The 23,003-nt window shown below is 43.6% G+C and overlaps 2 protein-coding genes across 12 annotated transcripts in view; one reads left to right on the top strand and one right to left on the bottom strand.

Annotated features, from left to right (window-relative positions):
- The first annotated feature begins 1,759 nt into the window (after window positions 1–1,759).
- TRNT1 (tRNA nucleotidyl transferase 1) lies at window positions 1,760–6,762 on the top strand. The gene is made up of 7 exons (XM_050313266.1): window positions 1,760–1,952; window positions 3,086–3,279; window positions 3,873–4,011; window positions 4,263–4,389; window positions 4,576–4,769; window positions 4,939–5,189; window positions 5,962–6,762. The coding sequence occupies exons 1-7, from the start codon at window positions 1,775–1,777 to the stop codon at window positions 6,208–6,210; spliced, it is 1,332 nt and encodes a 443-aa protein (XP_050169223.1). The 5' UTR covers window positions 1,760–1,774; the 3' UTR covers window positions 6,211–6,762.
- Window positions 6,763–7,738: 976 nt separating this feature from the next.
- Window positions 7,739–23,003, bottom strand: part of CRBN (cereblon) — a 53,455-nt gene continuing 38,190 nt past the window's right edge. For 9 of the 11 annotated variants that reach the window (XM_050313260.1, XM_050313262.1, XM_050313257.1 and 6 more), the window contains 10 exons: window positions 20,127–20,239; window positions 19,410–19,612; window positions 18,413–18,562; window positions 16,517–16,679; window positions 16,019–16,081; window positions 15,515–15,599; window positions 15,239–15,354; window positions 12,931–12,995; window positions 11,759–11,890; window positions 7,739–10,581 (listed from right to left, as the gene is read on the bottom strand). In XM_050313260.1, the coding sequence (XP_050169217.1) occupies window positions 10,398–10,581; window positions 11,759–11,890; window positions 12,931–12,995; window positions 15,239–15,354; window positions 15,515–15,599; window positions 16,019–16,081; window positions 16,517–16,679; window positions 18,413–18,562; window positions 19,410–19,612; window positions 20,127–20,210 (1,245 nt within the window). In that variant the 5' untranslated portion in view covers window positions 20,211–20,239 and the 3' untranslated portion in view covers window positions 7,739–10,397. The remainder of the gene's footprint in view (window positions 10,582–11,758; window positions 11,891–12,930; window positions 12,996–15,238; window positions 15,355–15,514; window positions 15,600–16,018; window positions 16,082–16,516; window positions 16,680–18,412; window positions 18,563–19,409; window positions 19,613–20,126; window positions 20,240–23,003) is intronic. The other 2 variants (XM_050313256.1, XM_050313254.1) reach the window with 1 other exon arrangement.

The following is a 23,003-nucleotide window of genomic DNA, read 5'->3' as shown; positions in this document are numbered from 1 at the left end:
TCCTTTTAAGAGGACAGCAGAAATCCAAGCCAAATACAACAGCCTCTGGAAGGGAATGATTGTCTCCCTCACAGCTGCTGTGTCCCACTGCCTCACAAGCAGTGGGGCAGAAGCAGATTCCAGGTGCTTTTCCCAGTGTAAACCAACTGCAAAGCAGGATCTCTGCAGCGTTCAAAGCAAGCTCAGCAGGACAAACTCAAGCCACAGCAGACAGCCCGGGGTTACCTGTGGGCTCTCCCAAGTCCCGTGAAGAGCCTGCTCCGTTTGTTCAGCGTCCCCTGGGTCATCTCCACGTGGGTTTCCTTTATAACTGCTGCCTTTCGAGCACAAATGGGATCCCCTAGAAGTGATGGCAGATAAGTCAGATAAGCACGCACTGAAAAAGGGAACTACGGGTTGAGCACAGGATGGAACCTCCACACAAGCTCGCAGTTTAGCCCAGAAATGGGTTCACCCTATTTATGGAGGGTTAATTGTATACCATGGTCTGACAGTTCTCTAATGACTTTGCAATGTGGCAAAGAATGTGCTGACTGACTGCAAAGAAATAACCCAGAGTCACACTGCTGACGACACGATTTGTTCTTCATGCAGAAAATCACACCCAAACATTTTTGGAAAACTCTGCAGGTTTTGTCCAGTGTTTTTACACCATCTTGTCCAATGTCTTCCCATTGAGCCACGTAGATAGCATTTTGAGAAATTACCAGTACCAAAACACCAGGTTCCTAACCTCATGCTGGGAGCTGTGATCCACTGGGTTGGATAATTCTCTGTTGCCCAGAGAAGCTGTGGATGCCCCATCCCTGGAAGTATTCAAGGCCAGGTTGGACAGGGCTTGTGGAAGGTGTCCCTGCCCCTGGCAGGTGGTGGAATGGATAGGTTTTAAGGTTCCTTCCAACCCAAACCATTCCATGATTGATGGTAACAGAGGCTCAAAGAAACCAACCCAAGGCCCACAGGAAGCGGGGCTCAATGTGACGGAGTGATAGGAAGGATGATGAGACGGTTAATGACACGACATTCATTAACAACCTGGGTCACCAGTACAGAGATCCCTACTAAGTGTGCAGGTGACACCAGGTGGGAGAGGTGAGTGCTTTGGAGGTTTATATTGGCATTAGGAACGTCCTTGCCAAACTGGTGGAAATGGGTGTAGTTCAACGTGGACAAGATCTCAACTACACTCAGGCATTATCAGCTGTACATTGCCAGCTATAAATAATCAATTATCCCTGATTAGGGGATCTGGAGCGTCATAAACTGAAGAGAGACAAACAATTCCACGCACTATCCCGGGCTGCTCCAAGCCCTGTCCAACCTGGCCCTGGACACTCCCAGGGATGGGGCAGCCACAGCTTCTCTGGGATGCTGTGCCAGGGCCTCCCCACTCTCACAGGGAAGGATTCCTTCCTAATATCCGATCTGAACCTACTCTTTTTTCAGCTTGGACCCGTTCCCCTTGTCCTATCTGTCCATGTGAGAACTCACTCCCTTTCTTTTATAAGCCCCTAAATTTAAGCACTGGAAAGCCAGTTTAAGGTCTCTTAATCCCAGCCCAGTGGACCGGGAGTGGGTGTGAAGGTCTTGATTTATTACACATCTCTACAAGTCTGTGCGAACAGACGCCGATCGCCGAGACTGGCGCTCCCACAGCCCCGCTCAGGCCGGGCTGCCCCGCCCCGCTCCGCCCTGAGGGCCGGGCCGGGCGCGCTGAGCTCATCGGGCCGCGCCGGGCGGAGGAGCCGCGTCCTGCGGGGAGCGGGGCCGGGGCATGCGGGGGCAGCTGCGGGGGCTGCTGCGGGCACCCCTGTGGGCTCAGCCGTGGGCTCAGGCGCTCGCTGTGCCCCGCAGGGCCGGGCCGCGGCTGCGGAGCGGCGGGACCGGAGCCATGAGGCTGCAGGCGCCGCAGTTCCAGGCGCTCTTCACGCCCGGGCTGCGCAGCGTGGCCGGTGAGTGCGGGGCGATCCAGGGGTGAATGTGGGGTCCCTGAGCAAGGAGATGGATCGGGGAATGGTCTGGGTTGGGAGGGGCCTAAAGCCCATCCAGTGCCACCCCTGCTGCGGGCAGGGACACCTTCCACCAGCCCAGGGTGCTCCAGCCTGGCCTCGGACACTCCCAGGGATGGGGCAGCCACAGCTTCTCTGGGCAACCTGGGCTTCCCCACCCTCACAGGGAAAGATTTCTTCCTAATATCTAATGTAATTGCCCCTCTCGTAGTTTGAAGCCATCCCCCCCTTGTCCTATAATTACTGCCTGCCCTTATTACTTTCACTAATAATAATAATAATACTTGTATTATTTGCACTGATGCTCCTGAAGTAGCTCGTTACACTGCTTGGACATCAAACAGATTCATGTACAGAGACAATAGGCATTTATTCAGTGTGTTAACTCTGTTTGTTAATGTTTATTGCCCCAGGGATGGGGCAGCCCCAGCTTCTCTGGGCAACCTGTGCCAGGGCCTCCCCACCCTCACATGCAAGAATTTCTTCCCAAAATCCAATCTAAATCTACCTTTCAGTTTAAGCCATTGCCCCTTGTCCTGTCACTCCATGCCCTCATAAAAAGTCTCCCCCAGCCTTTTTTTTAAGCCCATTTAGGCACTGGAAGGGATTCTCAGGCCTCCCAGAGCCTTCTCTTCCCTAGGCTGAACACCCCCAGCTCTCCCAGCCTGTCTCAAGGGACGAGGCAGAGCTCAGTTTCCCCTCTGTGGGCTGTGATTCCATGATTCTGTATTGTTCCTGGAGAAATTCAGTTCACAGTTCACACTCTCTGCCGTAAGTAAACCAAGCACTGTTCCCTTGTCAGCCCCTAAAAGGATCCACACCCCCCAGTATCAATTAGCAACCTGTCAATATTTAGGTCATCAGAAATGCTCCAGAAAAAAAAATAAAAATATCAAATGACAGGGAAAATACTTGTGGGTGCCCAACTGTGCCCCTAATTAGGGCATTGGGCATGAAGCTGGGAGGTACTTGCTGCACATTTGAGTGTGTATTCCCACATCTGTGATGATGATCTGTGAGAAGGCAGGTGAGGTTTTGTGTGAGACGGTGCTTTATGGTTTTCCTTTCCTTCCCAGAGCTGTTCGAGAAGAAGAACTATGAGCTGAGAATAGCAGGGGGTGCTGTGAGGGATCTGCTCAGTGGGGTGACCCCGCAGGACATCGACTTTGCCACCACGGCCACCCCAGCAGAGATGAAGGAGATGTTCACCTCAGCTGGAGTGCGCCTGATCAACAACAAAGGAGAGAAACACGGGACCATCACTGCCAGGGTTGGTTTGGGATTGGACTGGGATCTTTTCTAAACATCTGAATGTCTGGGGATGTGCAGCTTGTCCAGCAGCAAACTGTTATAGAGTGCTCTTTCTTTGTTAAAGCCTCACAGCAGGGGTTTGATACCTTGGAGTTTTGATGTTTTGATTTTTTAAATGAGACCCTGTTCTAAAGCATGGAGCAATTTTTTTGCCTATTCATTGTAGAATTCAATTAATCCTCATATTTTAGTGCATGTAACCCACTCATGCTGCTGTGTCATCACCAGAAAAGATGATGTATTCCACCCACATGTTCAGAGAATGTGGGCAAGTTGATCCAGCTTTCCTGCTCCTGGTTTCCCAGGTCATGTTTCCTCTCCCTTGGTCTGCATTAATATTTCTGCAAGGCTCTGTAGAAAATAAATAATGCAAGGATTGTTGTCAGGGGTTCATGTTTCTGCAGTTGTCCGCTCTGCAGGAAAGCACGGCACATGTTTTGTGGTACATTGTCCACTCGCTGTCTGCGGACAGGAGGCTGAAAAAAAATGCACAGGTTTTAGGTTTTCCCTTGCCTGGCTGTGTTGAAGTAACGATGTCTGTGGGATTTGCAGCTCCATGAACAGAATTTTGAAATTACCACTCTCCGAATAGATGTTGTCACCGATGGACGGCACGCCGAGGTGGAGTTCACCACCGACTGGCAGAAGGACGCTGAGAGGAGGGACCTCACTGTCAACTCCATGTTTCTGGGTACATAAATATTTATATTTATAAATCTAAATATTTATATTTATAAATATCTCTTAATATTTCAAATCAAACCAGTAAATCCTGTCTGTTTGATCTTTGTTTGATTCTCCTGCTTAAATATGTGGGATGATCTGACCAACCAGGTCAAATCACACAACTTCCCTTCTCTGTTTTCAAATTATAGTCTTTAATTATGTCAACCACATTCTTAAATTCATATTTTTCTGGGTTTTTTTTTCCTCTTTTTCTAGGTCTGGATGGGACACTGTATGATTTTTTCAATGGTTATGAAGACTTGACAAGCAAGAAAATCAGATTTGTAGGGAAGGCAAGTGAGAGAATACAAGAAGATTATTTACGAATCCTCAGGTATTTCAGGTAAGCGGTTTTGCCTTTCCCAGATGAAGAAATGAACTGTAGAAGGTTTCAGAAACGTGCAATAAGAGATCAAAAAGTGACGTAGAAAGAGTTGTAGTTGTCGTATTTCCTTTCCAACCTAAATGATTTTGTGATTGTAAGTGGAATAGTTGTTCTGTTCTAACATCCAGGGGGTTTATTTGGCAGATTTTATGGAAGACTTGCAGAGAAACCTGGAGATCATGAACCTACTACACTGCAAGCAATTAAAGAAAATGCCAAAGGTCTGGCTGGAATATCAGGAGAAAGGATTTGGGTGGAACTGAAAAAAATTCTTCTTGGAAACCATGTCAATCATTTGGTTCAACTTATGTATGAGCTGGATATTGCCCAGTACATAGGTAAGCTGGAAATTGATTTATTATTCCTATATCAGGTACAAACAGAACTTGCAGTGTGGCAAAGTGAGATAAAACTTGGTTTTGCTCAGAAAGAAATTAGATTTGATTTTTTTTTCCTTGTGTTAACATCCACATTTCTCATTAATGCTTCCTTTGTGTATCCCTTTAGGGCTCCCACTTGATGGGAATTTGGAGGAATTTGCCAGAGTCACTAAAAATATTCAGAATCTGTCTCCAAAGCCCATGACTGTCCTGACATCCTTGTTCAGGGGGAAGGATGATGTCACAAACCTTGACCTGCGGCTGAAAATCTCCAAAGAAGAGAAGAACCTGGGCCTTTTCTTGGTGAAGCAGCGGCAGGAACTGAGCAAGGCCGTGGGGCCAGAACCTCTGAGGCCATACCAGGACTTTCTGATGGATGTAAGTGTGTCTGACAGTGCTTTTAGTTGGTCTTCACAGGAAACTGAGCTTGCAGTTGTACAGGGCAGCACAGATGACAAGGCCTAGTGGAAATACAGAACCTAAAAGAGCCATTTCAGAGCATTCCATCCTCTCTTGGGCTTACCCAGTTTTTTTGCTGGTGTTTTAGAGGCCGTGATATTTTCATCACAGGGCTGATAAAAATTCTGTACTGATAAAAATATGTACTGATAAAAATTCTGAGCCAGCTTTGGGTTACTGCCACTGTAATATTGTCACAGAAAATGGAGGAGTATTTTTCATATTAATATTTAAAAAATTTTAAAATATTACTCATACCAGTTCCAGTTAAGTCAGTGGGGTTGGTTGGTTTGTTTTTCAAACAAGGCCAGTGTTGGGTGGGACTTGGACTTGGAGCAACCTGGGCTGGTGGAAGAGATCCCTGCCCATGGAACCAGATACTCTTTAAGGTCCTTTCTGAGCCAAACCATTCTGTGATTCTGTTATTTGCTTTGTTTCTTTTCCATCCAAAAAACTGAGGCTTCAAATTCCTTTTTAAGAAATTTATAACCAACCAACCAGCCCACCACATTTTTAGCAGTTGAAAGCCTTTCACTCAGGCTGAGAAATGTTTGTTAGGACTGAGTTTGAACACTTGGGAGGCAGGAGAGATCTGTGTTTCCATAGATCCAGCTCCTCCAGATCCGGCACAGTTCGAGCTGTTCTCTGCTGATTCCTACTGAATCCTCCCTTTTTCCCTGTTGTCTCCTAGTCTAGGGAAGCCAACACAAATTCCAAGATCTTCGAGCTGCTGAAGTACCAAGGGGAAGAGCAGCTTTTAAAGGAGATGCAGGAGTGGACTGTGCCCACGTTCCCCGTCAGTGGCCACGATTTACGGAAGATGGGAGTGACTTCTGGGAAGGAAATTGGAACAGCACTGCAGCAGCTGAGGGATGAGTGGAAAAAGAGTGGATACCACATGGATAAAGAGGAACTGCTGAGCTGCCTGAAGAGGTTGTAAAATGAATAATAACAGGGCTGTTTGTGCCCTGATCCGAGTGTGGCTTGGAATATCTTGTTCCTCACAGCCAGTAGAGCTTCTGTGACATTTAACACCCTCAGTTACTACTCCATCATTTCTGCAAGGAGAGGTTTAATTTTGTAATAATGTAAGACATTATTCGCCAAATTCCACGTTTTCTACCTCTCTCTGTTGTATTTGGTGATAAATATTTACTGCTTTATCATGACTTTAAGGCTCTAGAGGTGACAGCAAGGTTATTCTCATTCTGACTGTGCTATATCTAAAATAACCCCTCAAATCTTCAGAAAAGGTGTTTGTATCCTCTAGATAAAATCATGGAGGGTTTTTGTGCCTAAGAGAGTGACAGTGTCTGGAAATAATGAGCTGTAATTTAACTCTTTGTAGTGAAAGGTGGATACAGATGGAAATACTCCAGCAGTTCCCCAACAGTCTTACCAAGGAAAACCAGTCTGTTTCCTAGACATATTTTTATTTTCCAGAACTCCAGAATCAATTCCAGATTAAAAGGATGACTTGGCTGAGTCATTATCATGGACTTCTTGTCTCTTCAGTAGCTTCTCAGTAAGTTAACACTGAGTAATTAAATCCATAGAGAGCTGGTGGAGGGTTCTACAGGGTGTGAAGTGAACTATTAATGTTAATTAACATTATTAGAGGGGAGATCCAGGGTCCTTGCCTTGGGAAGTTGGGTTCTTGGAGCACTGCTGTCTCCATGGATGTGTCTTACTATCCCTGGCTTTTTTGGTGTACTGTTAAAAAACAAAAAAATAACTCAAAGAGCAGCTCTTGTGTGTATAACCTTTATTGCAGGTTGTTTTCCTGCCAAACCATGGTAACCAATAAAATCCTTTGGATTTCATTTTCCTTGGATATCGTTTTGCAGCACTAGATGGCAATGCAGGAGCAGTGCTGAAAGAAATCACCGTTTCTGGTTCTCACACAACTTCCCAGCTGCCTTTTCTGTTCCTAGGAAGTCGGTTCCTGTAAATAAATTATTCTGAAGGTACTTGGGAGCCTGAGGAAGGAGCAAGGGAAGAGAAGAAGTGCTGTTTGTTAATAAGGCAAATCTCATGAGAACATGATGGTGCTCAATTTAATGATGTAATTAAATGGAAGCCTCCTCTGTGCAATTTACTGAGCTCCTGAAATCTTGGGAGGGAGACAAGTGCTAAAATGTAGTGCTGTGATGGATTCCTTTGAAGAACTTAAACCTGCATCTTCAGGGCAATGGCTGGGGAGGTGATAAAATGATTTAATTAAAATTAACACATTAACCTTACCCAAAATTGCTGTCAGGGTCAAAGTGAACTTGGAAAGAGGAATTTTAAGGACAAAAGCTTGAAACCGAGTCTTGTCATCTGGTGCCTGACAGAGAACAAGCAACTAACAGCTTATGTCCTAAACTCTTTAGTTCCACGTGACTTTTGCAGCCACCCTGTTTAAAACACAGCGTGAACAGCACTGCCTTTTCCCCATCCCACCAATCAGCAACAGAACAGGTGAGTTTCGAAACAAATTGAATTTTATTCTTTTTGCAAATGTTTGCAAGCAACAAGATTTGTCAGAAAAGTTGTCCCAAAAGGCAGAGAGAGGAGGAGTTAGAGAGGAGCCAGGGCTGCCCCTCAGCAGCCTCACAGAGCAATTCAAGGTGACAGTGAGAGGAACAAATGAACTGCAGCACGTACAAAAAGAGTGTTATTATAAAACAAAGAGCATCTGAACATGTTTCAGACCCAGTGTGCCAGTGGCCTATGTGGTTCTACCTATTAATCAAAATTAAACACATGAAAATTGCAATATTACAGGCTCTGATTGTGATGGTGCAGTGACAGCGTGGAAAGGGGTCTGTGCTCCACGTGCTGTGATCCATCAGCCCTGCAGGACACTCCTCTGTCCCACAGGGTGCACATCCCACCCCCTCCCCTCCCCAGACACACCAGCCCTTCCACAGCGCTGTTCCCACATCTCAGGGCAGGGGAGGAGAAAAATGATCCCCTGGGGCAGCAGCCACTGGATTAATTCCTGCAGGAAGCTACAACCAAGGAATGGAGTAAATGTAGTAAATGATCATAAAGTGTCACTTCCTTTGCTTTAGCTCTCAAAGCACACCATGTCCATACTTGTAACCACTTCCCATAATCCCAACCTAAGAGTTTTCTCTTAATAACAGAGAAAAGCCCAGAAAACATGAACCAATGTACAGAACCATCCCCAAATCCCCACCCACCCTGGAAGCCACGTCCTGTACACTCTGCTCAATCACTGTACTGGATTCATGGCAGGATTCATCAGCAACATCACACTCATTTTCAGCTTGGAAAGTGTCCTGGACCTCCACATGGCAAACATCACACAGGTCAGGCAGATGGAGCAGCATCACCAACAAGGAAATTAAATTACTGCTAATTTTATTCCTGACTTACCTGTATTATATTAGTTCACATTTGATTATGTACACACAATCCCCAAAATATGCCTATTTTGGATTCAAACATTGCCAACATGACAACATTTTTAGTTCAGACAATCCAAAAGACTCGGTAAAAACCCAAAGACCTTATGAAGTTCACTGATAGTTGAGAAAATCCTTTGGAAAACCCCCTTGCCCATCCCCTCAGGGATCCCAGAAGCACAGAGGTTGAAGCTTCAAAGAACTAAACCTGAGTTGCACAAACAATCATCAGTTCCTACATACCTGGCATGACAAACACCTCTCAGCGTCCTGCAGGGTCACACCTGGGGCTTTCCAGCTGCAGGGATCCCCCTCCCACAGAAATCAGCTCCCTGTGGGACAAGCTTGGACTTACCTGGCCCTCAGCTGAAGTGCTCTGTCCTTGCTACATCAGCAACTCACACCCTGTGTTCTAAACCCAAAGTAGTTTTGTGTCACTGTATTCAGCAAGTGAAGAAATAAAGCGTGAATGATGAAGCTTCACAAGAAAAACAAGTGAGTATGTGCACCAACATAGGGAGAAATCTCCAGCTTCCATCACCAAAGTGAATTCTGAGGGAAAACCTTCCCAATAAACCAGTGGCAAAAGCTGCCTCAGTTTGGCACCTGATTTCTGGAGCACAGACAAAAAAACCCCACCAAAACTAAAACAAAGACCTACCCAAAAACAATCTCCCTCAAAACACTCTGCCTTCATTTGTTTTATTTGGAAACTTTTCCTCTTTGTAAGGTGATAATGTGGGATTTTACTTTATGATCTGTAAGTGCAAAAGAAAAAATCATTAAAGAGATGTTGCCTCCCCCCTGTCACGATAAATACTCCTAAAAAATCCGCTCAGTGGCGTGTTTTAGAGAGTCCTTCCCAGAATTCTGGATACCTCTGCTGGTAAACCTTTCCAGTAGCAGTTTTGACAAGTAACTGAAGCACATTCAACAGCAAATGACAATGATGTTTCTGCCCTGGGACTGACCTGTGTATTTTTTTAAAAACAATTTAAAATTTAAGACTTCTAAAGTCAAAGAGACTAAATAGATCAGACAACTGGTAAGGAACAAACACCTCCCATGGGTTCCATCCCGTGAGGCAGCAGCAGCTCCTGCTTTTGCCCATTCCAGCAGTGCCACCAACACTTAGATCAGTCAGAAATAGCCTCGTTCTCTCTTCTGTGGTTATTCAGCAAATATCTCAGAAACAGCACAAGCAGAAAAACCTGAAGTACTTCTGAGTTAGAAACAGGGATTTCAGCAAAACCACCTGTAAGTGTGTTATGGAAAATACTCTGCAGCAAATAACTTGTATCTACCATCCCGGGGATATTGCATAAATCAGACTCTGGTTATTTGGGATTTAGTCCTGCCCATCTTCCTTCACTGCAGGTGGGGATTATACACGGAGGAAGTTCAGCCTCAAGTCTGGCCACACGGATCAGAGATTTCTTGGTGTCTCCCGTTTCTGTCCAGTGGGACCATCACTCCTTAGTGTCTCAAGCCATCTCCTCTCCTCAGCTCTCCCTTCAAGGACTCAGCTTCAGTCTCAGTGTTCCTGAGGAACAGCAACACGGACGCAGAGCACTCCCACACTGCCTGTTTCCTTGGACTGGGGACTGTGCCTGTGGGTTCGGGGGTTTTCAGGTCTAAGGAAGCATCAGAAGCAGAACTGAGCAGATGCACCTGAGGGAGCCCTGGCCAAGGCCCTGCAGGAGGTGACAGCTCACAGGCAGAGGATGGGGGAGCCCTCGTGGTCGGAGTCCTCGTCCCCCTCTGGAATGCGGGGCAGGAGAGCGGAGCGTGTCAGCCCCCAGAACTTCTGGGGGGACATCTCCTTCTTGGTGGCCGTGAACTTCCAGCCCATGTGGCTCCCACAGATCCTGCACTGGGCTATGGTCCAGGCATAGCTGAAACACAAACCAACAGGTTGCCTTTGCACAGAAGGAAAAGGTGCCCAATTCCCACCTAAAACGCTGCAGAGCTTAAAAAAATTAAGAAAAAACCCCCACAACTCCCCACCCCCAAAGCAGCCCTCAAAGAGAGGAAGCAGGTAAAGCTTTTTATTAGCAGTGTTTCAGCAGCTGCTGAAATGCTGAGAGCCTCAAAGAAGGGTCAGAAAATGGTTCTCTGAGTAAATCACTTAATGGGAATAAAAGGGATTTTTGCCCTGCTCTTAGAAAAACAAGGAATTTCCTGCACTTCCCACAGCAACAGAGCTTTTCTTTAACAGCTTTCAAGGGTACAGCATGAATATTTCAAAGCCCTCACAGAAGAGCTGAGGAAACACAAAAGGATGAGAAATATTAACTGCAGCTCTTAAAAGCCATAAGTTTTCTTCAGGAAGTGTTAAAATGTGCAAGTGTTGGGATAGAAATGCCACACACCCTCCAAGTCACTGCTCAGGGCTGTGTGATAACCCAGGGAAAAATCCTGGTCATTATCAGGCAAACTTTTATATCTCGACAGTTAATTCTGCTCCTGTCTCAGAGAGATTGACTCATTCAAACCAAAATAAAATCCATGATAATCAGATCAATACAAATGTAACTTTTAATTTTACAGAGCATTTACTCAGTTTTGAGAGCTGGAAAAAAATATTTCAGTAGAATAAGTATACCCTACTGAAATACTTTTAAAATAATTAGAATAAATATAGGATCTAGATAGTTTAGTGAATTTATATAATTCTGATTTTCATTTGCACTTTCTGCTCAAAGATGGCTGTGTGAAAACAATTATTTTAGTTGCAGCCTATACAAAACTATAGACAAAGAAAATTCCAGAATACCAACTATTCAGAAACTCCCAGATCACCAACCAGTGATCAGACTCGAAGCTATGTTTTAAAATCTTAAGGCTTCCCTATTCTAAAAACATTAAAGATAAATCCTGCAAATACTTTATGTGAGGGGTTTTTTTTCGTTTCGTTCTGTGTTTTGAATGTCTAAATTTACTTCCTTGTTTTTCGTAGGGGTGAAATGATGACATGGGTTTAAAAATTAAATAGTTAACTACTCCACTATCACAGAAATACATTTACAGGCGAATTTCTGCCGTTTTCTGGTGCAATGTGAGTGTTCTTACCCGGGGAACCAGCTGTGCTCTGTCGAGGGCCGTCCACTGAGGTTCAGATTGCAGGCTTTGTACACAGTGAGGGTTTCATGGATGTATCCGTGGGGATTCACGTAGGCTGCCATGGGGCCACACAGGGATAAGCTGCAACACACAGGTAATGTTGGCAGAGCTCAAGGAAAAATCAAACCCCAAACTCTGGTATGTGTAAATAGAGGGGGGAAAAAAGTACCTTTATATCATAAAAACTGAAGGAAAATATTTGGAATAATTTAAAACATCGTTTGTCCCATTTTCTTAGAACTGCAGCAAGGTCCATGATAGACTCATCATTTATTTGACTTGCTGCTTTTAAACAGCAACTGCCAATAAAAGCAATTAAAATCTAACACTGAGCAAAAATGTTCATTTATCACACCAACTTCTCACCTTCTGTTAAAGTACATCACACTGACATGGTAGGAATTGTGGCTTCTGCAATCCATTATTTGATTAGAAGATAAGAAATGGCTTTTAATTACCCCGTCAGCTCCTTATCACACTGATAAAGGAAAACTGGGGGGGAGTCTTTGTTAAACCAAGACATCTTTTAACCTTCACATTATCACAGGGGATGGGCTGATAGTCAAGATTAAAACAGTGACAAAACTGCCAGAAGCAGCAATTATCTGGGAAATGTACAGTCTTATTATTGTTAAACAAGGAAGGTATTGTACAGTTCACATAGAACTGCAGTTATTAGGGATAACCTGAAATTCTTACAAGGCTCACAATGCTTAATGGCATAAATACACCTTCCTTGCATGACACACCCTGGGAGCCTATTTATATCCCCCAATTAGTGCATTTTCATCTCCTGCTGACACATCGAAGTGATGATGGAAGGGCTGAGAAATAAAACCCGGGCTCTCATAACCTTTCTTCAGAAACAACAGGATGACAAAGCCTCATGTAACACGTTCATATTTCAAATGCTTCAGTGCAAGGTGCTGGGTGTGTGGCACCACACTACATTCTGGTACAACATACCTCAGATTTCCTCAGTTTTTATTTAAAAAAACCCTATAAATATTTCCTTCAATTTTATTGGAGCTGTGCAAAACACAGCAGTTCTGAGACATAACCCAGCTGTGCCAGGGTTCCTGACCAAGAACCTCCCCCAGATTAAAGAGCAATAAACTCACCTGAATATTTCATTCTTGGTAGTTATTTCTGTGTCTTGGCATTGCTTACAGCAGAGAGATGTACACTTGGGAAGGGAAAAAAAGAGGGTCATTCCATTCATTCCAGACACTTGTCAGCAGTGGCAAATAATAAACATCTCTCTCTCTCTCCCTCAGAACAGACTTTGGAGCAATTATTTTGTTTATCTGAGCAGCAGGCACTTAGGTTTTCTCTTTCTGTGAAAGGATATTTTCTTCTACGCATTTTACTTATTTAAACATTCATTATTATCTAAAAGACATAACAATTTCTACACACAAAGAGATCCACACACAGTTTTGTACTTGGCTACAGGAAGATAATAAATGAGCCAGCCTCCCAAGGTCTCTAAAAGCTAATTTAGAAAAAAACAACCTTTGCTCTTCTAAACTGCAGCACAGAAAAGGCAGATGAGTACAAATGCAATCATTAAGTCTTTCTAAAATTTCAGAGTACTGTAGATCAATGGGTTTAATTTCCTCACAAAAAATAGGTAAAACATATTGATCTTTCTCTGGGAGATTAGAGCAGATTAATCCATCTTCTACAATTTCCAGAAAGTAGAACCAAGCAATTCATCACTGCCCAGAAAATAAGCATTTAACTCAGCTTAGTAAATTAGTGAATCAGCTACCATAAATTTTCAGGAGGTGCAGTACCTCTTTTTAAGGGCAATGCCTGTGAAATTCCCCCCAGATGATCCACTGCATTTTGGATTTATGCCACTCTCTTCACTTTCCTCTGGAAGTTCACTTGGCCTTTCTCTCCTACACTTTAACACCTACTCTCACCCACTCCTTTAAATCACCTTTACTCACAAAAACTGGACTTTACTCACACACTGTAACCCAATGCTCAGACAGCACTCTGAGAGTCCAATTTAGCAGCTGCTTAATTCCATCCCTCCACTTCCAAACCCATTTAATGACCACAATTTACACTCTGGAGTGGAATCCACACAAGTGCTGGACCTGTGAGTCACGTACACTCCTTCACATAAGCACAGAAATAGGTAACTGGCTTTAACTGCAGGAAAGGCTGTTGGAAGTCCAATATAACTCACTGATATCAAAGATAAAGGAAAATGGATCAGGCCCTCAGAGCAGTTATTTCACTGGGAATCACATTCTGAACAAGCCAGAGCACCCTAAAGAACTCTGGCTAAAAAAAGAGTGGATTGGACCAAAATAGGTATTGTTGAAAAAGCTATAAATGCACTCACCAATCTCACCCTATTACAGAATAGTTAAACACATTTACAGGCTAGAATTGCACATGTTGATGAAGAAAACACCTTTTTAGTGTAGGTTAACAATCAACTTTACCTTCTATTTTATGAGGGTAACTTTAGCCTTGTCCCCTTGGAATTTACAGAAAATACAGAATGTACTGAACATGAACAGTTCTCAGTAGCACCTGAGCAGCAGAGTATTTTCAGAGTTCCTGACTCAGGAAAGACAAATGAAGTTTAATCTGGTTACAGATCCTCAGGCAAAAACCTGCCCATTTCTGTCTCAGAATTTGGAAGAAATATTTTCTGTCTCCATTCTCTGTATTTTTCCTTCTACATTTTTTGGTGCCTGAACTGTGGGAAGAGGAACAGCATTAAAATGATACTGTGGTTCTCTTTCCCCCAGAAACAGGCAGCACTTTTTAGGCAAACAGGCAAAATTTCCACTGCTCTGTATCAAGCAGACAAACAATATTATTATTAATAAAGCATAGATTCCTATCAAGAAATGTATTGAATAAAAATAAAACATTGTATCACAAGGCCACGGCACTGGAAAGAAGGGAAGACAAGTTTTTTAATATCTTAACAAAGTATTGCCTAACAAGTTAATACGTGTCTTTTGGGAAAAAATCCTTTTAGTACAATATTTAGATTGATATCCAAGAGATCAACAGTACAAAGGCTGATTTTTTGCTACACAATCCCCAGGTTTCCATGGCACACTGATCCCTGACTGCAGTGTCTGTGTGATGTTCAGAAGATGCTCAGAAGCAACACTGCACCTACAGCACCATCTCTTGGCTAAAAAGTGCTGGGAGGCCTTGAAACAGGAGTAAAAATTATTTGTTTCATGCCTGTTGCCAAACAAAACCCAGCACTGAGAGACCACTTCCCTTCTGGAGCAAACTTCAAGGGGAAGGAAGAAAAAACAGAAATTCACTCTCTAGAAGGATGAGCTGGAAAATTAACATGTTCTTGTCAGGGATTGTAACAGTCACTGCTACAATTCTTTCTGGCAAGAGCAATCTGAGGACAAGGAAGGCACAGCTACTCACTCTGTTCATGATGTCTAACTCACAGCGGAGCCTCTGCACAGCACTGCCTATTTTAAGCAGCTGGATACGTAAAGCATCGTCAATGGGCAGGCAGGCAGCAACTCTGTAAGAAAAATCTGCAAATGAGAGACCAGCAGGTCTGTTAGAATGTACCAGAGAAACCAAACCCACTGCTTCCACTTACCCTGTACAGGGTAATTATCTAAGCTTTGTTCTCGTAGAAATTACAAAAAACAAGAAAGCAAACTGGAGTTTGTAAAATCAGTAATTTCCTACCTATTGGGTTTGTTGGAAGAGATTCATCTTTGAGGTTTTCATCCCATTCATGTAGCTGCCTCTTGACTCTTTCCATCAAGGTTTCCTTTTGTTAGAAGAAAAGCCTAATTTAAATACATAGGTATTTCTGGTTTCTTAGGGGAAAAAAAAAAAAGGGAAGCAAAATGTAGAGTAAGGTGTTTTCCCTAAGTGGACGTTAGCTTTTAAGACTTGCAATAATTAAAGAATCATTTTGTATCTACGTATTTTAACTATTTTTGCTCTGAGACAACACAGCAGGAATCAGAAGCTCTGCTATCCCCCCCACAAACATGTTCTAGCAGGAGAAAACAACCACACAGAGGGGGAAGCCCTTCCTGATCTTTTCACACTACACTGAAAACTCTCAAGTGTTTTAAACTGTAACTTATGAGCCAACAAAATTCAAGCTTTTACATTATCCAACACTTAGATATTACAGCCATAAAACTGTTGGTTATTTGATAATACAGAGGGTGGACTTACAGCATCATACAGAGAGTAGAGCCAGGGAGGCCAGGATGTCAAACTGGCACAGTGGAACTTCCTCTGAAACCAAACCCAGAAATATTCATTCTTTAACATGAGCAGATTTTAGGGACAGAAGATTTCAAGGTAACTTCCCTTTTATACATCAAAAACAGTGGGTTTAATAATAAATACATATATACACTGGCCTAGGTTGCCCAGAGAAGCTGTGGCTGCCCCATCCCTGGGAGTGTCCAAGGCCAGGTTGGACAGGGCTTGGAGCACCCTGGGCTGGTGGAAGGGGTCCCTGCCCAGGGCAGGAGTGGCACTGGATGGGCTTTAAGGACCTTTCTAATCCAAACCTCCTGTGATTCTATGCAAAGCAGGATGCTGGCATCTCCCTTCCCTGTTGTGCCCCCTCCTCTATATAGAATTTTATACTGACTTTCAAAACACCATCAGAAATTAAAAAAAACACAACAAACCCTCAACCAAAACCACAGAGTAACTTCCAACCTTCTGATACTTCTGCCACCACTGGCGTATAGCTCTGTCCTGCCAGGAGGAGGGCTTGGCACAGGGCACCACGTGGCACCTGCTGAGGGACTGCAGCTGCACTGCTGCCATGGTGGAGGGCAGCACTCGCTCCGGGAGGATCTGCACTTTGGCCTGCTGGATCCTGAGAGGAGAAGGAAAAGGAGGAGGTGCACACACAGATCCAAGAGGTTAAAAACACTGCTTATAGAACATAGGGCTGTCTAATGAATTAATCACTACACAGCAGCACAGAATTTAAGCAGCAATCCACTCCATCACAATCTTTTTTGTCAGACGGATTTCTGTCACAGTGGCAACGCAGCAGAACATTCCACCAACCTCAGCACTACCTATTTAGATTTCTGTCTCCTCAGGTTCCTTTTGGTACAAGCCAGTAGTCAGCTCTCACATCTCAAACCCTCAAAAGGTGGTTTAGCTGAAATGCAGTTTGCTGTCTTCAAACCACAAAAGCTTATGTGCTCAGCCAGAGGTCAGAATCAGCAGAAACAGGATATGGATTCTGACCAGCTTTTAATATCCCACCATCAAATCCCTATTCCACAAAGAGTTCAGCAGATGTTGTGTGGTTACTAAGAATGCTGTCCAGGGGAAAGACTTCCCTTTTTATCAGTATTATGCAGAAGTACTGAAATATTGAAGTGCATGTCATTCCAAATTTACAGTTTTATCAGAGGGACAACACTGAACTCGTACCTTCCAATAAATTATAAATTGATGTTTTGCCATAAGCACTTAACAATCAGAAACACCAAGAGTTATGGAAATGTTTTGCTTGCTCAGAAGCTCTGGACACTGAATCCTCAGTAACTGCTGCTACTGCAGCTGTCCAAGTACTGCCACCGTGTGTCCAAGTAGTGGCTTTCCTGAGCTGCAAAATTTGGAGTGTTATTTGTAACCAAAGGTTACACAGTGACAAACAGCAAGCAGCACAGGTATTCTTCATTTCTTCAGCTGCAGGTCATAAAAGCATAAAAATGCTGGGCCTGACTGCTCCCAGGACTCTTCCTAAAGCAATGCCACTACACTGAACAGCAGGATACAGGTGATCAGCTGCAGATTCACAGGTTTGGAGTAACACTTTGTAAGCTTTGCAGAAAAGATTGGAGGAACCTGCAGAAATTGTGCTAAGAATTGTCACATGTTCACAGGATCAGTGGCTGGAGCCTGTACCTCTGGACAGTGACAATGACAGAGGCTCAAGATACAGGGCATGATGTCAACAAGAAAATGAGAGAAGACTCAGCATATTCTTACTAAATGTTAAGGATCTCAATCATTTTTATAAATGGACAAAGGTATTAATTACATAATATCATAAAGCCAGTCAAAAGTGCATCTAAATGTCACAGGGATCACACTGGAACATGGAAAAGGACTAGGAAATAAGAGAATATTCCTATCAAAGGTGACTTGAGTGTGTCTGACAAGCACATGCAGAGAATTGCCAAGCCATACCAGGAGAAGCAGCACATTTCTGTCAGTGAAGTCTCAGTGAACAGAGAGGAGGAGTAACACTTGCTGAAGGTCAGGATGGACTAAACTGTGACAATGCTTAAGATGAACAAGACTCAGGATTTGAGAAACTGAAAATGATGGGTGAGGTAGTTAGTTAGCTAAAATCAAGATGGTGGTTTCACAGTCAAAAATTTATGCACAAATCTCAGTGGGTTTTTAGCTTACAAAGGGAAAAATGTCAGAAGTCCTTAATAACCAGAGCAGCTCTGATTAGGCATTCAATTACTATCTACAGTAACTAGACAATTGTGTGACTGAAAGGGCAGATGCACCTGCAGTAAAATGTAAAGTTTTGGGGAGACAAGATTTGCAGTAAGTAGAATTAAATAATTGTCTTACCCATCTGACTGTGTTCTTATTTCAAGCACCTTGAACCTCTGCCTTCCTATTGCCTTCACCTTGACTGTTTCAATTCCATATTCCTGCTCTTCTCTGTAGGCATAGATTTCTGCTGTTGTTCCAAAATGTGCTTCCCTTTCACGTACATTACTAAAATAACAGAATAAAGATAAATTTAATCAATTACCCACCCTCATCAAACTCCAGGAGTCAGTCTGCCTGTACTGACTGTACATGAGGAGTCTTACCAAAAAAGTAATTTTGGTAAAATGCTTTCAACTAATCACAATTATTTGTCCATAATTCCTTTATTTTGTTTTAAAAGCAACTCCTAATTTTCTTTTTTATGGTTGGGTTTTTTTGCCAGTTAACTTGTGTTTATTTCAGGGTCTAGAGGTGACATTCTAGGAGCACAGGGATCACCAATGTATCTGCATTTCAAATGCAGGTACTTAAAGTACCAACATTCTTTAGATGGACTTTATAAAAATAACTGTTCTCACCTCCTACGTAATTAAACAATAGTAAACTGGGGGGGAAGAGGGAAGAACGTTCCCAACTTCTTTTGGCACTGATTAGCCTTCATCTTTCCTGCTTTTCTATCACCTCCTGTGTCCCAACTCTACCATGAAACATCTGTGTGTGCTTGTTAATTTATACACAAAACAAGCAACAACAAAGCTCTCAAAACAACAATGTGATTTTTGCCACTTCAGGTCCAGGCTTATTCTCTAAGCAAGATGGAACAAACAGTTACCAAACTCAAGAGGATGCTCAACCAAGGCAGCAGCTCAGCACTTGCTGCTCCTCTACACAAAAACGTGATGCTGTCAAGCACCTACCGAGCACGACATGAAAACCTTCTCATACTGGAAGGCAATTTTGGGCAAACAATTCGATGCACAAGTTGTTATTGAGCACAGAACCGATGCTTTTGTTCCAGTACCCAAAGGGACGGCACTGCAGGCGCAGAGCAGTGGGAGGTGCAGTGCTTTACCTGTAGGCCAGCACGGCGAAGGTCCTGTCCCTCTGGATGAGGTTGCGCACCATGCTGACCTCCTGCGGGTGGAAGAGCTGCAGGGGCAGCGTCTGCCCCGGGATCAGCATCACCATCACGTGCGGCAGCACCGGGATCACCTGGCAGCTGTCGTCGTCGTGCACCGTCCGGCCGTGGAACTCCTCCATGTCCGAGCCTAAGTACTGGGAACACGGGAATGGCAGTCAGAGAGAGCCGCGATTGTTCAGCCTGGAGAGGATTCCAGTGATTAACTGTGGCCTTTCAGTGCCTGAAGGGGCTGACGTGAAAGATGAGGAGAGACTGTTTCCAAGGGCCTGGAGTGGCAGGGAAAGGGGGAATGGCTTCCCACTGCCAGAGAGTGGGTTAGATGGGATATTGGGAAAAATTCTTTATTATAGGGGTGGGCAGGCCCTGGCACAGGGTGCCCAGAGAAGCTGTGGCTGCCCCATTCCTGGGAGTGTCCAAGGCCAGGTTGGACAGGGCTTGGAGAATCTGGGATAGTAGGAAGTGTCCCTGCCCAGGGCAGGGAGTGGGACTGGATGAGCTTTAAGGTCCTTTCAGCTCAAACCATTCAATTCTCATGATTCTATGAAACTAAAATTAAGTCTTGGGGTTAAGAACATCACAACAGAACTGCACAAACCCAATCCAAACCTCTTCAAAATGTATTTAATGGACTATATATAAAAAACGTACCATATGTGATGTGGGCAAGCTGGTATCAAAATTAATGACATTTGGCTTTTCTGTGTCTTTGCTATCTTGGTCTTCCACTTCCATTTCATTGTCATCTTCTTCCTCACTCTCTGCTAAGAAGCACAGACAGAATATTGTGTAGAAATCAGTCAGCAAAGACTAAGGAACTGAGAAAAATCAGAGAATGGGGGAAACGCATTCAATATTCCCAGGCTACAGCCTGGCACAGGGAAGCAACCTTTATATGTGTAAACTTGAGAGAAATAAATGTAATTTTCTTGCTGTTACAGCAAAATCATTATTCTACAGAAAGGCTCAAACGCTGGTAATTCACTTCTGAAAGGCTAAAGAACGACATTTTTGGAAGAAAATAATAAACCAAGGCTGTCAGTGCAGATTTTCCCTACAGTAGTAGTTCTTTATCTCAGTGCTAAAGGTTTTCTGTCTGTACACTGGGTTTCCAGATAACTTCATTTCTTGTAGGATGCTGAATGCAGTGTTTGAAGCAGTACAAACCCCAACAATAAAAATAAGCAATGTGAAGCTGTGTATTCATGCAGGGACTCCTGCTGGTATTTTAGACAATTTAACTGCTGTCAGGCCCTGCTGTGTGTACAAAACAAACACACAAACCCAGCAAAGGCAACTCCTAAGGAAGTAAATTACATGACTTCAAAGAATTTCAGGCATAAAACAGTATTTAAAAATTACCTTTTCCTTCCTATTTCTCAGTTCCAGATGCTGATCTTAAAATTACTTTCAGCAAGAGGACAGTTAAATTATCAGCATGTTTTATTTTGGAAACATAAACAGTGCACTTATCTGTATAAAATCTGTATGGATATTCTAAATTAAATTTGAAACACAGTGAAATAATAAAAAATATTATGTCTAAAATGCTGGTTTCACTGCCTGTTCTGTGTATTCCCATACAGTGTGTGCCTGCAAACACCCAAACAAAATGCAATGCAATGATCACAAATTTGTATCTGCTTTACTTGACCCTATTTCTTTGAACACAAACACTATTTATACAGCATATTATGTCTAAAATAGATGTTATCACAAGCCAATCTGCAGGATTCTTACACCAAGAGCTGCTGGGTAATGGATAATCCCAACGGTGCTGAAAAACATCATTTAGATCTTGAAAGCTATTACAAGATAAGCAGAAAAATATCTTAACAGCAGGCCGGCTATCTAGCTGCTTGCCTTTGCAATCAGTATATTCTTAGGAAATAAGCCAGAGTTGAAAATTTAAAATGATTAACTGATCTGAAGGGTTCTGTAGGTAAATCTTACAAAAGAAAGGTGCTGCAGAACAGAAGAATCTCCCTTAAGAAAGGGGAGCACCACTTGTTTTACTGTTTCTGAGAGTGGGAAGACAGGAGAACAGCGAAGAACACATTACAAGCTGGTTTTGGAGAACCTTTCCTTTCCCTTTTTGCCCTTCACACACATTTGTTAAAGGTTCTTTATAAAGTGTTTAGTCAATAGCCTTCCTTCTGCTCCACCTCATTTGCCTTGTAATAACGCCTAGTTTATAGAACCTCCCCATATGGATCCATCCTGTATTTTATTTAGCTCAACAAGAAATGATCCAGCGTGTCAGGAAAGGAGGTTACAGGCTCTCTTTGGTATTTTACCTAATTAAAATACTTTAGGCAATGAGACATCATCTTCCTAATTATTGTTAAAAATATTCCATTTCTATATGAAATTTCCTTCCATCACATTCAGTTAGAAACCTTGACCATGGATGATTGCAAAACGCTCAAGATGTATAAAACTGCCATTATTTTGCTTAGTTTGATGGAGGGAGAGAGCAGGAAGCTTTTATTTGGTTCTGGGGCAGCAGTGAAGGATGGGGGGAGGAAAACAAAAAATATTCTGCTTTCCATGTGCTCTCATCCAGCTGGATCCATCATTAGCAGCTTGAACAGCCTTTCAGAGTGAGGCCATTCCCCTGGTTTTGCCGAAGGCAGAAGGAATGAACAGCAGTTGATCAGAAAGAGCTGCCTGCCCTGCAAACTTTGGCTGGTTCCTGCCAAAAGCGCACAGTGGCTGCTGTGTGGTGGCACAGGAACGATGACTCATCCCACTGCAGCAGCACCAGCGAGCGGCGAGAAAACACCGGCGCCTTCACCCTCACCACGGGGACAGCAGGGGGAGGCAGCACAGCCTGCACCTTTACACCCCTCACCCTGCATTTATTATGATTTGTTTAGGCCTCCAGCACGCAGGGACAAGGCAAAGGCAAGCGCTGAGCGGACCCTGCATGACAAGGCTCACGTTCCCCTCGTGGCACATCAGGCGCTCCCAGAAGCTCCCAATCCACCCTCAGTGCCTCTGTGCAGAAATGTGAACCTCATAACAATGTAATCCCATTAAGGCTGTATTTCCTAAAGTAGTCAGGGAATATTTTCATGTCATTTAAAATATACAGGCCTAAAATGCTCATAGAATTTCCTGCCGTGGGAAATCACTTTGGTTACTGGCAGGACTTACTGCTACTTTCTTGTTTACGTGCTTATTCTGAAATAATGTGGTTTTTTTCCAGTTTAGCACAAGCTGCTTCCCAAACCATACGATCTCCTGCCAGTCTGGAGGCACTATGTGCAGAGAAAGGCACATTATTATGCAATAATTATGCATAATGAGGACTTATAGTGGTGTGTGTGCATAGATAAGCCTGGCTGCCCCAGCACAAACACTGCCAAAGCCTGGACAGCACACGGGACACAACGCTGCCCTCCAGCCCGCAGCACCTCTTGCTTCCCTCATTATTAATGGCACTGAAGAGCATTTAAATGCAGTGGAGACCTTCTAAAATAACACATGTATTCCTCAGACTCCGCTTGGTTTCTGAATGTGCAG

The sequence above is a fragment of the Myiozetetes cayanensis genome, unplaced genomic scaffold (assembly GCF_022539395.1).
Source record: "Myiozetetes cayanensis isolate MyiCay16 unplaced genomic scaffold, myiCay2020 scf18, whole genome shotgun sequence".
NCBI lineage: Eukaryota > Metazoa > Chordata > Aves > Passeriformes > Tyrannidae > Myiozetetes > Myiozetetes cayanensis.
This window is presented reverse-complemented; position numbering and strand designations above follow the sequence as displayed.

Excerpts from the sequence above, each read along its gene's own strand:
- TRNT1 (XM_050313266.1), top strand. The coding sequence starts at position 1,775 with ATGCGGGGGCAGCTGCGGGGGCTGCTGCGGGCACCCCTGTGGGCTCAG. Across the intron at positions 4,390-4,575 it reads CGAATCCTCAGGTATTTCAG|ATTTTATGGAAGACTTGCAG; the intron begins GTAAGCGGTTTT and ends TTTATTTGGCAG. Across the intron at positions 4,770-4,938 it reads GGATATTGCCCAGTACATAG|GGCTCCCACTTGATGGGAAT; the intron begins GTAAGCTGGAAA and ends GTATCCCTTTAG.